This window comes from Alosa alosa, chromosome 18, assembly GCF_017589495.1.
Source record: "Alosa alosa isolate M-15738 ecotype Scorff River chromosome 18, AALO_Geno_1.1, whole genome shotgun sequence".
Lineage (NCBI taxonomy): Eukaryota > Metazoa > Chordata > Actinopteri > Clupeiformes > Clupeidae > Alosa > Alosa alosa.
In genome coordinates this window covers 1,322,501-1,335,190 of record NC_063206.1, presented here as the reverse complement: position 1 = coordinate 1,335,190, position 12,690 = coordinate 1,322,501, and the positions used below count along the sequence as shown (strand labels likewise).

At 45.4% G+C, this 12,690-nt stretch overlaps 2 protein-coding genes across 2 annotated transcripts in view; both read left to right on the top strand.

The window, feature by feature from the left end:
- The first annotated feature begins 29 nt into the window (after positions 1 to 29).
- On the top strand, positions 30 to 3,092 carry LOC125311496 (coiled-coil domain-containing protein 18-like). The gene has a single exon (XM_048269614.1). It carries the CDS (start codon positions 313 to 315, stop codon positions 2,611 to 2,613), a length of 2,301 nt encoding a protein of 766 aa, XP_048125571.1. The 5' UTR covers positions 30 to 312; the 3' UTR covers positions 2,614 to 3,092.
- Positions 3,093 to 5,130: 2,038 nt separating this feature from the next.
- ncoa4 (nuclear receptor coactivator 4) overlaps positions 5,131 to 12,690 on the top strand; it is a 14,325-nt gene continuing 6,765 nt past the window's right edge. The window contains 4 exon segments of the mRNA XM_048269222.1: positions 5,131 to 5,248; positions 10,122 to 10,245; positions 11,712 to 11,852; positions 12,472 to 12,563. Coding sequence (XP_048125179.1) covers positions 5,211 to 5,248; positions 10,122 to 10,245; positions 11,712 to 11,852; positions 12,472 to 12,563 — 395 coding nt within the window. The 5' untranslated portion in view covers positions 5,131 to 5,210.

Here is a 12,690-nt window from a genome sequence, read left to right as displayed (position 1 = left end):
TCTTCTTCTTCTTCTTCTGTTGGCGGTTGGTAAACAACGCTGTCGCGTACCACAGGTGTCAGTGAGTAGCCTAACGCTAGTTACTGTTGGTCCATTAAATTTGTAGAAGTTACCGTTATGAAAAAACTCACTCTAATGTGAATCTACGCGATTTTCTCAGCAAGCTCATCGACTTGACAGAAACGTTGGTATTGTAGGCTACATAACTTCGTGAATTTCAGTCTTTGAGGACGCGGTCGGTCGACGGAAAGCCACCGGGTCAACTAATGTGAAGGCTTGTGTGCCTGACTGCAATGATGGTTTGAGCCTACTATGAAGGAACAAACTCCAATGATGGAAACAGAGTTGGATCACCTGCAAAAAACACAGCAGTGCGGACATATTCCAGTTTACAGCAGCGGGTTAGTACAACTGGAGCAGCAACTGAAGACACTGAGATCTGAATTGGCCATTAAATCCAGTCAAACTAAACGGGCTGAGCAGCAGAGGAACCTGGCTCTGAGCAATGCAGAAAAGCTATCCATCACTTTTAAAAACTACAAGCATGAAGTTAGTGAAAAGTTGACAAAGGTCATCAAGAGTGAGAATAGGCTGAAACAGACCTTAATAGTGTGTGACCAAGAGAGAGCCGAATTGGAGAAAAGGTGTGCTGAGCTGGAGAGCGAAAAAGGTGAAACGCATCAAACGATCCGTCATCTGAAGGAGAGATGTGAGGGTGCTGAAGCACAGAAAACGGAATGCAGTTTGCTCCAGAGCCAGCTACGGGACGCTGAACTGGAAATGCACAAGATGAAGATGGAGCTAAATCAACAGCAGGAAGAGCTGCGAGGCTTTAAGAAGGAACAACAGCATTTGAACCAAGTCATTGCCAGCCAGGAGAGACATCTGGCTGAGCAGCAGAGGGAAATTCATCAGAAAGTTCTGGAGCTCCGCAGCCTGGAAGAAATTCTCCATCTTTTACATCTGAGAGAAGGAACAGACAAAGGCCTTTGTGCAAACCCCTGCCTCATCATCTCTCCCCCAGGTCTAACCAGCGACCAAGTCCGTTTAAAAACAGGGGAGCGCTACCAGCAACTGCTGTCTGTGCTGCAGCGCTTGACTCAAGAGAGAACTCAGCAGGCGGAACAGCAGAGAGAACTCCATGAACAACTGGAGTCAGCACAGAAGCAGTTGAGTTCCATGGAGACTACGCTTGCCCAACGGGCTAACCACTACCAGAACCTCCATGCTCAGTTATTGGACAGAGCCTCGCAGAGCGCAGCCTTAGAAACAGAGCTGAAGAAGATGAAATCGTGTCTGGTGACTCTACGGAAACAGCTGTTGGAGAAGAGCTCGGCTTACTCCCAAGCGACGATGAGGAACTGCCAGTTAGAGCAGCAGCTTCAGGATCAGAATAATGAAATGAAACGGTGCAAGACTGTCCTTGACCATAAACAGAGGGAGTTTAAACAAGCCCTTGAGAACATCCAGAAACTTCACGCTGAAGTGAGGAAGGAACACATGGACAAGATAGACATGCTGCAGTGTTCACTGGAGGGAAAGCAGAAGGAGATCAAGATGCTGGAGCAAACTATAAGCCTGAGACAGAGAGAGCGAGAGGAGGCTCAGCGTGTGGCCAGCCTTTTGCAGGAGTCTCTGGACCAGCTCACACAGAGCGGCCTGGACAAAGAGCAACAGAATGAGGCGGCGCTACAGCAGTGCAAAGAAAGGGTTTTAGAGTCGGCTGCTAAGGGGAAGAGCCTGCAGGCCGAGCTCAGCTCATGCCAGGAAGAGCTAGTCCTTTGCCGCCAGAGAATTCAGGAAGCCAATCAGGAATTTCTGAAAAAGTTACAAGTGAAAAGCAACGAGGTGGCGGAGCTGCGTAAAGAGTTGGACTGCGAGCAGAAAGAGAGACACAACGAGGAGAAGGAGGCCAGTCGCCAGGCAGCACATCTCTCTCGCTCCATCACGGAGCTGAGGACTGAGATGGTCAAGTGTCGGGGTGAACTCGCTGACATGGAGCTGGAGCTGCTCCAGCTAAGGAAGGACAGCAGCTCTAAAGCCTCTCAGCTCTGCCAGCTGGAGGAGGAGCTGCAGCAGACGCATTGCCAGCTAAAGAAGAAAAGTGAAGCTGTGATTCAGCTGCAGGAGGAGCTGCAGCGCAGTGAGTTGAGTGAGCGTAACTCGGCACAAAGCATCGAGGTCCTGGAGGAGCAGTTGCAGGTGTTGAGGGCTGATCTTGCCAGCACGCTGCAGCATCTTCAAGAGTTGCGCAACGCCCTCCAGTGCACACGGCTCGCCTCTCAACAGCATCAGGCTGATATGGAGAAGCTCTCCACTGAGCTCCGGGAATGCCAGAGTGAGCTGGAGCAGAGGAACCATGATGTTGTCAACATGGACGCCGTGCTGAGGGACCACCAGCAGGAGCTACAGCAGAGAGCGCACGTGCTGGGCCAGCTAGATGTGTTGATCTATGAACACAAATTGAAAATGGAGACCAAGGTATTATTACTACAAGAAGCCCTGGAGAAGACGGAGACAAATCTTCAAAACAAAATTCAACAGAGTCTTCCTGAAGCTGTACCAGCAGGTTGTACTTCAACCTTATTTGTTGGCTCAGGATATCAACCTTGAGAAAGCAGCCATCATACATTGCAGTCTCCTGTGACCGTTGACCCTCGCAGACAGCAGCCTGGACTAGCTGGCATCCATCATACATTGCAGTCTCCTGTCAACCCTTTGACCCTCGCAGATAGCAGTCTGGACTAGCTGGCACCACCAAACCCAAGGATGACACATTTGAGGCAGGACCTGAGTTGACTTCCCTCTCAAGATTATCTCTTACTCCCAATTCAGAAACAGGCTCTGCTGAACACACACACAGAAACAGGCTCTGCTGAACACACACACACACATTCAGAGAAACGGGCTCTGATGAACACACACACACACACACACACACACAGAATCAGGCTCTGCTGAACAAACACGCACTCAGAGAAACAGGCACTGATGAACACACAGAAACAGGCTCTGCTGAACACACACACACACACACAGAAACAGGCTCTGCTGAACACACACACACAGAAACAGGCTCTGCTGAACACACACACACAGAAACAGGCTCTGCTGAACACACACACACAGAAACAGGCTCTGCTGAACACACACACAGAAACAGGCTCTGCTGAACACACACACACTCAGAGAAACAGGCTCTGCTGAACATCAGATGAAATGCTTGAAATGTTTGTCTTTGCAGGTATGGTCGGCATGGGACAGTGATTGATAGAAATTGACATTTTGATACACAATGGAAATTAGGGAAAGAAATTATTTGGTGGGATGGTATGAAACATCCCTAATAAAGAGGCATTTCGTTTAAAAAATACAGACACTCAGAGCACCCTTGCATGTGATCTTTCCTCAGGCAAATTTCTGGACCCAATAATGACACAAATGGATGCTATAGTTGTATTTTTTTGTTTGTGTGTTTGTTTGTGCAAAACAACTAAAATATCATATATGATGAAATAATCAACATGATGAGTAGGATTCAAACTAATGCACAAATTAAACAAGTAAAGTTTTATAAGATGAGTTATTTTGAACGTTTTTTTATAAGATGAGTTTTTGAACGTACACTTTTCGAATGTACCTCTCACTGGAACAGAATGCACTTTGCAACAATGTGTCTGCCTCTGGCCTTGGTTCCAATACTAAATGTTCTTATTTTACATTAAAGAATAAAATGATAATTTTACCACAAAACACAGAAGGTGTGTGTGTGTGATGTGTTAAAAACATTAGATTACCCCCATCTGACCAATGATGTCATTTTAGTCCTGCCATGTTGTGGTGGGTGCTGATTTACACAAGAAAGAAGACCAAGCATACATGTATCACAAGAGAAAGTGACATGAACATACACAAAAACAGTCATAAAGACTTGTAACCCTGAATAAATATTGCACTGCATTTTAATTTGGTTGGTTTAACAATAGGATAGATTGATGTATAAAATAGTTTTTAAGTCTGTTGCGATTAAAAGGAGGAATTTAAAGGCATCTGTTAGAAGGCAGAAGTTGATATTCTTTGTGTAAAACATGTGAGGAGTCAGTGGAAAAGTTTCTGGACAGCCTGAAAGGAGTATGGTACAGGTAGTCTGATAATCTTTGAACACATTTTTATTTGATTATTTTGTTTTATTTTTAACTGATAGGCTACTCAGCCATGCTGTTCTCTGAATAACTGATGTAAAAAAACAAAGAAATGATTTGGCTTCTAGCTCCAAAGGATCTCAAGCTACGGAGAAAATAAGCGCGCTGTTGTATCTTTTTGCAGATAAATTCTATGTTAGGGTTCCATGAGAGATTTTTGTCGATCATGACACCCAAATATTTATAGGCTGTTACTTGATTGATTTCTGAATTGTGAATCTAGGAGGAGGTTTTCCAAGGATGATTTCCTCTGTTTTCACAGTGTTAATAATGAGAGCATTTTTATCACAACACTCAACTCTGGCACAGTGTAGGGTCATCATGTAGATAGATAGATAGATAGATAGATAGATAGATACTTTATTGATCCCCAAGGGGAAATTCAAGAACGTATATATAATAACACATGCAATAAACTAAACACCCAGAACTATTCTCCATTGTAATTATAAACCTTGGTCATGCAACAGCTATTTTTTATTTGTTCAAAGTTTGAATTCATTTTGACAAACTATGGAATGCCTAAAGAAAAGGCTGCCTGTGGCCTACCAACATCAGTGAAAAAAATGAATGAAGCTTCTGATTAAAACAGCTACTATGACATCAACTATGTTAATACAGCTATACCCTGCCATGTCAAATGTTAATGAATTATTCTGTTTTATTCTATTTGAATATGCGAAATACTAGGGTTCACGGTATGGCTTTTTCTAATGATGAGGATTCAAGCTGATGATTTATGATTGCTTTCTAGTTAGGCTTCCTTGAGGGCCCCGTTTTCATCAGGCCGCTGCTTCTTTCATCCACAAGGTGGCAGCATTAATAGTGAATTCAGAGATTTAGAGCCTATCTGCCACAAATATGTTCGTGGGCGTGTCCTTTGAAAGGGAAGTAACGTCATGACGTATTTCCATTGCGTGCATTTTTCCAGTGGCGTTCCATGCTTGACATCGAACGCGCCGGGGAAATCTGCCGGTAGCTGCTGTACTTTTGAACTCCAAAAACCTGATGACATCTAAATCCAAGCTGTCACCCAAGGGGTCTAGGTAAGTGAACAAAGTTGTTGAGTAACTAAGAAATTAGTGTTATCATTTACTGTTTTATTGGTTGAAGTAACATTATTTAACTAAGACTACCTTGCTAATAAGCTAGCTCATAGCTAACGTTAGCTAAATTAGAAGATGGTGTAGAGATGTTACAATGTAAACCATTGACTGGCCTCAAAAGATACTTCTGATGTTTGTTACTGCCTGGCAAGCTCTTTCTGGCCAAAGTTTCTTAGCAAACGTTAAACCAACCTAGCAAGTTCTACGTATGCGAGGGGGATTAACGACATACGAACTTACTGCGTGTTAACAGTGGTGAAGTGTATTCAATGGCTCATTAACACATTTTGATTAATTTGTTTCCAAATGTAGCGTTTCTGTGAAGGTCCACTTGTCTCTGAGGTCAGAGACATTATCTAGATGTCATTTCTGTGGCGCTATTGTGCAGATGCAAGTAGTTAGATGGATGTGACTTAATTGTTTACAGTGCCATGTAGGACTAAACTGTACGATAGAACATCCATTGCTCGAAACCAGCATGAATTGTTAAACTCCTTGAACTAGTGCTTAAAGTACCAGTTGTATTTGCACACTTACTTTGACATTAAGGCATTATTCCACATACAGGCCAACTATATGTGTCTCTTGTTGGTGGCATTTGATTCATACAGCTTAATGGTTTACTATGTTGGCCCTGGATTAGGTTTTCTAGTGAAATGTGCACAGATCCATTTACTCAGCTGAGTAGTTGCTGGTTGATGTATGTTAGTAACCCACACATGTGTCAGTGATGGGGGAAGTATGTGCCAGCATCAACACATTTAGGACAAGTTGTCCTGTGCTGTGGATGAGCAAAATGACGTTGGCTATCTGCTCTTTAAAGGTTGTATATCGTGTGTTATAACACAGTGGTGGTTTGCAATGTCTCAATAATAGGCGTCACTGTCTATTATTGGTTGAATCATTTGACCAGGTAGCTGTCCATCTCTGCGAACTGATCAGATCTATTTCAGATGGCACACATTCAGTAGTCAGCTCAGCACGAAAAAGCCATTGTGATAGTCTAAATAATAGCTATCGCAGAGAAAGGAACTTGGTAGCGGTATTGAAGAAATTGTCTGAGCCTGTTTTAATTGGAAAGACAGCCGCTCTTCTTGGTAAGAGTGCTACCCAGCCGGTCCTTCGCAGATTCCCCCGCAGCGGCCCCACCTCCCGCATATGGTGTGTACGTGCGGAATGCGATAGCGATGGTGGAGGCGGCTGGGCTGCGTCACTGCTGATGACGTTGCAGTCAGCCGAGGGTTGTCGATAGATAAAATCATGAAAGCAAACATCTAATGCTCTGTGTTTTATGAAGAGGAAGCCTACCCAACAGGACGCACAGTATTCTCTGAACTTAGATACTTACAACAAGACGAGGTAGGACAAAATACACACTTTTATTCCCCGTCAAAAGTGCTGTTTGTAGCTAGCAAGTTAGTGTCATGTCCACCATTTTATCAGCTGGGCTTGCACAACAGCAGGGAGAGCTATGCTAACAAAATACCGCATTCAAGGACAGTAGTTCAAACATTCATATAGTGACATTCTTACATACACAAAAGTATTGATGGCAGTAACGCGAGTCAATCCTTCATTTTCAAACCATAATTACCTGGTTATTCTGAAAGAACTCGACCGGCTGAGTTTGTCAGGGGACTTGAGCTAACTAGCTAGTTGGTGGTAGCATTTCAACAAAGGTGCTGCAGCTAAGAGTATGCAGTTGTTTTCTCTTACCTGCAAACTCTTCAAATACTGTTGCACGTATGAAGAGAATGTTTGCTTTGTATCTTTTATGTTTTGTCAGTAATGCACCATGGGTTTTGTTTTCTGAACATAACTGTACTTTCAAGGTCAGGAAAGAAAGTAGTGTGGAATTTTGCTCGATTAGGGATCTACTGAGGGAAGCTTCCCCTTATTGTACAAGTCGTCTTTTTTACAAGTCGTCTATTTTGGCTTAATTGAATTTTGACAGATCTAGTTTCCAAGCCCAGTGGCCGGTATCGCCAAAAGCAGCCTGCTCCGGCAGGACTTATCTTCCATGATAAGTCGTATCAACCGTAACAGCTTCAGTGCTGTAGGGTATACCACGAATCTCGATTAGTGGGTTAGCGAGGTATGTTGCGCTCAAAGCCAGGGTATGCTGTGACACGAAAGTGGATCTGTTTTAGTATCTTACAGGTGGAGCTCCGCCTCTACTAACATTGTGGATCTCGAATGCGCTTTAATAGGGCTGTGCGTGCAAATATCCCACTATGGACGTGCATACCATACAACAACTGATGACAATTGATTTATTTGATGTTATAGGTTAGACACAAAAAACGCGGAAGTAATTTTTTTTAATATAGACGGTCTTGTGCGTCTCCAAGTTTCACGATTGGCCAACGTCATCCCAACACCGAGAACGCACACAGATCTGAGCTGAAAGCCTAGTTTGACAAATATATCACATAACTGCTATCTTAGTATCACTTAACGTATACCCCTGAGTCAAGGCTTTGTCAAGCCTCGATATGTCTACATAGCCTAGATATGTTTAACGTGCTTCGTAGTATACCCCACTGGTCGTATGTTTGCCATTTAGGTTGGGAGCCATACTTCAAACATTTTCTGTCTGCTTTTGGTTGCATATACGGCCTAAGAACATGTCCACATAACACCTGAGGGTCTTCAACTGACCTTTGCGTTATTATAACCTGAACTATTGATTGCTCAAGTAAAAAGGGCAAGTGCCCTTAACTTCCTCAGCTGTTGGTTGGGAAATGATTCTGCAAGGGTTTGTTTGTTGTGCAAACTGTACTGAAAGATTTTCAGTCAGAAAGATTCAGCCTATATTACTGATAATCCAAGATTCAGCCTATATTACTGTTAATCCATTCCAAGGTATATAGTGGTCGTTTTCCCTATGTGTTGTTCTTTGTGTTTCATTTTATTTTACTCAATAATAAAATGAAAATACAGTATATATGTGAAGGCTATAACTAAGTGGTAGCAGTTTTAGAGAAACCTGTGCAGGTTGTTCTCATATGCGCCCCATTGTCCTGTGTAAGGGAGGGCCACGACTGGACTGATTATTTCCCCCTGGGGGCCTCCGACTGGACATCTGATCCTTTGTACAGTCCAGTTGGACTGTGTCAGCAGTAATCTTTGGGGCAAAGTTTGCCTCATAAGTACACGCTGTGCACTGTGAACCCTGTCCCCATCTGCTAATCGGTGTGGGTCTATGTTCTCATAGCGTTGGGTTTATGTTCTCATAGCGTTGGGAATATGTTGGGTTTATTTTCTCATAGCGTTGGGAATATGTTGGGTCTATGTTCTCATAGCGTTGGGAATATGTTGGGTTTATGTTCTCATAGCATTTTGAATATTCACACCAAAGCTAATGTCGGGTATTGAGCAAACTCACGGTTTAGCCGTCCTGTGTTTCAGGATGAAAAGGGCTCAGACGTGGCTGTGTGTGTGTGTGTGTGTGTGTGTGTGTGTGTGTTTTGTCATGGGAGGATTCTGGGCTCAGTGTCTGGTCAGAGTGATCACTTCAGAGAGCATTGCCGCATACCTGACAGGAACACAAGTGGTTATTGTGCACAGCGAGGCCACTAACATCAGTACTCCCCACCGGACCTGTGTGTGTGACCTCAGTGTTCCCCAGTGGACAAAAGTTTTATGTTGCAGAGCCTCAGACCTCACTATGACGGACGATGAGTATTTAGGGGGTGTGTGTGTGTTGTTTGTTAGTGATATTCAGGGCTTTTGTGGTCAGAATGAGTTGCAAACACACAAAACAAATCAGAACCACAGTCCAGCAACAGAACCCGATCAGCTGGACCGAACAATCCGCTCTAATCAGCTGTATGCTGCAGAGTACAGGAGCCAGCCAGTTATGCTGCCAGCTCTTAGCCTCTGTGTGCGTGCGTGTGTGTGTGTGTGCACAGACAGAAGGGCAACCCCAGGGTTGGCATGTGAGTGGAGAGGTATGACTGGCCTGATCTCTAAATTCCCCCTCAGCTGGGTATAGTTGCCTTCGTGGAAATCTGTCTCCTGTGCGGATGTGGCTGCTGCTGTAACAGGAACGTGCTGGGAGCGTGTGATATTTATGGTGTGTGTGTGTGTGTGTGTGCGTGCGCCTCTGAAACTCTGGCAGGCACTCACACTCGCACGCCAGAGCGCAGCTGCATTCATCGTCCTCTGACCTTGTTGATGATGGCTGCTAAATAACAGAGCAGGAACCTGAAACTGAAATCTAAAATTTCAATTGGGATGAATAAAGTCTCTCTCTCTCTCACTCGCTCGCTCGCTCGTTGGCTCGGGGCTGTTCTGGAGTCGGTGCTCTTGCCCTGTCTCTATGAAAGTGCAGCGGAGAGGCTTTGCGTGTTTCACAGGAAAAGGAAGTGAAATACAGCTGCTGGCTTGAGGCGCCAAATCTCCCTCCGTTCATGAGTTTCCTTGACGGGAAAGACGAGCCCTCTGTTGGCCAAAAGGGCTGAGGCCGGAGGCCACATGCGCTAAACTGCCACCTGCTCTATGGAAAGTTCCAGAAGATGAATAGAACAGAATAAAAGTCCCCATTCTGACAGAAAGAACCCTCGCCTCCTTTGTGCTTCTAAAAGAAGAAGTTTGGAGAGAAAGATTTGGGTTGTTTTGAAAATTCCAAATACAGTGGTAGCACGTGAACACAGTCACACAAACACACACACACACACTGAATTTAGTCCTGGAGCTTTGGTTGCTGTAAAATGTGGTATTTAAATGATTCTGTGCAATATCTCACTGGATCTTTCTCTCGCTGTACGTGTGTGTGTGTGCGTGTTCGTGCGCGTGTGCGTGTGTGTAGGATGCCTGGTGAGGAGAGGGAGAAGAGTGCACTGAAGCAGTGTACACAGGCTCGTGCCCAGCTGGAGGAGGCAATAGCTGGAGTCATGAAGGCTGAGACTCAGCTCCGGGACAACTCCAGAGAGGTACACACACACACACACACACACACTCTCACACTCAGCTCAGCTCTGGGACAACTCCAGAGAGGTACACACACACACACACACACACTCAGCTCAGCTCTGGGACAACTCCAGAGAGGTACACACGTACGCACACACACACACACACTCAGCTCAGCTCTGGGACAACTCCAGAGAGGTAGACACACACACACACACACACACACACACATACTCAGCTCCGGGACAACTCCAGAGAGGTGAACACACACACACACACACACACACACACACACACACACCAAAGAGGAAAGGTAACACATCTAGCTGTTGTTGTTAAGGCTTAGGCTTTAGTCAGACATAACCTGCCCAAGTGTACACACACACACTTCTGTCATGTCTCACATACACACTTGAAAACATATTTCCACACACACACACCACCCACTAAGAAGGTGTGTGTGGCCTGTGTCAGCACATGCAGGTTTATGTTGGTGTTGTTCCAGGGCAAAGTATGTCGGAGTATGTAATGCTCTATAGTTTACCATTTGTGAGTTGAGGGTTATTTTGAAGTCTCAGTTTTACACCAAACGTGAGTGATAAACCACGCTGACGCCGCGTCTATTCAGAGCGCTTTATTGTGTGTGTGTGTGTTTTACAGTAGCTCTTTGCCTAATCTCCCCATCTTTATGGGAGAACAATAGCAGCTTTTCAGCCCAAACCTAAAGCATGATGAGACACTCTCGTGGTGCGCAACAGGTGCCCATTACCACCCCACACCCTTTATGTGACATGCCCACAGCGGTCGGTGTGTGTGTGTGTGCGCGCCCATTATCATCCCACACCCTTTATGTGAGATGCCCACAGTGTGTGTGTGTGTGCGTGCGTGCGTGCCCATTACTATCCCACGCCCTTTATGTGACATGCCCACAGCAGTGTGTGTGTTTGGGGGGGGCTGCTGTTGACCTTGGCAGAGTTTATAATTATTATTGCTGTGGGTGGTTGTGGGCCAGTGGGTGTGGAGATAGAAGGGTGGAGATGTCCTCTCCGGGATATATAGACACACAGAGATGTGAGGACTCAGAGAGCAGGTCATCCGTCTGCTGGACACTACTCTGCCCTTAACCTTCTCTGCAAGCCAAGGACTAGCCGGAGAAACACACACACACTTTATCTGTGTCAGGACACACACAGTCTCAACAGGTAACGGGTAAAAGCAGCTTTGAAGAAAGGTTGCTTCAGGCATTAAATGTAGGGATTGTTTTTCTAAGTGTGTGTGTGTTCTTTGTAACTAAGACATTAATAACCTGCTCAGACTGAAATCAATCAGGGTCAAGTAGTCTGCTGTGTGTGTGTGTGTGTGTGTGTGTGATCTGTGTGTGTGTGTGTGTGTGTGTGATCTGTGTGTGTGTGTGTGTGTGTGTGTGTGTGATCTGTGTGTGTGTGTGTGTGTTTTCTCATCTCTCTCTCTCCTCCCTCCCTCCCAGGTGAAGTGTCAGCTGCACACCTGCATCAGTCGTCACCTGGAGTACCTGCGCTCTCGTGAGGTGTGGCTGAGAGAGCAGATCGACCTGGTGGAGCAACTCAAGGCCGAGGGACTGCAGAACCAGCTACAGCAACTCTACTGGGTCAGTCACACACACACACACACACACTACACACGCACGCTACACTACACTACACTACACAGCACATTAGTGTTTATGCTGCAACTCAGGCATTGGGCAGTGTAATGCACTGAGGTCTTCACTCCAGATCTGTCATGATCGATTAGTCAGGTCTGCTACCTACCTGCCCACCCTAGACAGCACAACAGCTCATGATCTAGTTTCATTGCAGTGTGTGTGTGTGTGTGCGTGTGCGCGCGTGTGTGTGTGGTCTGTCTGCACGATTCTAAAGGGGAACTGTGCATTACTGGTGTCCAGACATTGTTTATGGTGTGGCCCTGCGGTGGGGAAAAGAATGTTTCTGAAAATCATCCCAAAATATCATTAGTGGTCACTTGGAATCACCATCACGGCTCTCACATCTTTATTTCTCTCCTGGTTTTGTGTGTGTGCGTGGGTGTCTGTTTGTGTGATTCATTTACCGTGTTGCACACTGTGTGTGTGTGTGAGTCTGTCTGCATGTTGAGGGTGTCCCACTAATGTGTGTGTGTCTGATGTCCTCCTGCAGCTTCGGTGTGTGTGTGTGTGTGTGTGTTGAGGGTGTCCCACTAATGTGTGTGTGTCTGATGTCCTCCTGCAGCTTCGGGGGCAGTTTGACATCCTGATCCACCAGCTGGAGAACTCTCACAACAACCACGACCTGGCCAACCAGCTCACCAGCTGCCTGGAGAAGTAAGTGTGTGTGTGTGTGTGTGTGTGTGTGTGTGTGTGTGTGTGTGTGTGTGTGTGTGTGGTGTTAGGGGTGGGCGATATGGACAAAAAATATATCTCGATATTTTTCGTGATTTTGACGATAACG

Bases quoted from the DNA above. Each gene is read 5' to 3' on its own strand.
- LOC125311496 (XM_048269614.1), top strand. From the start codon at position 313: ATGAAGGAACAAACTCCAATGATGGAAACAGAGTTGGATCACCTGCAA.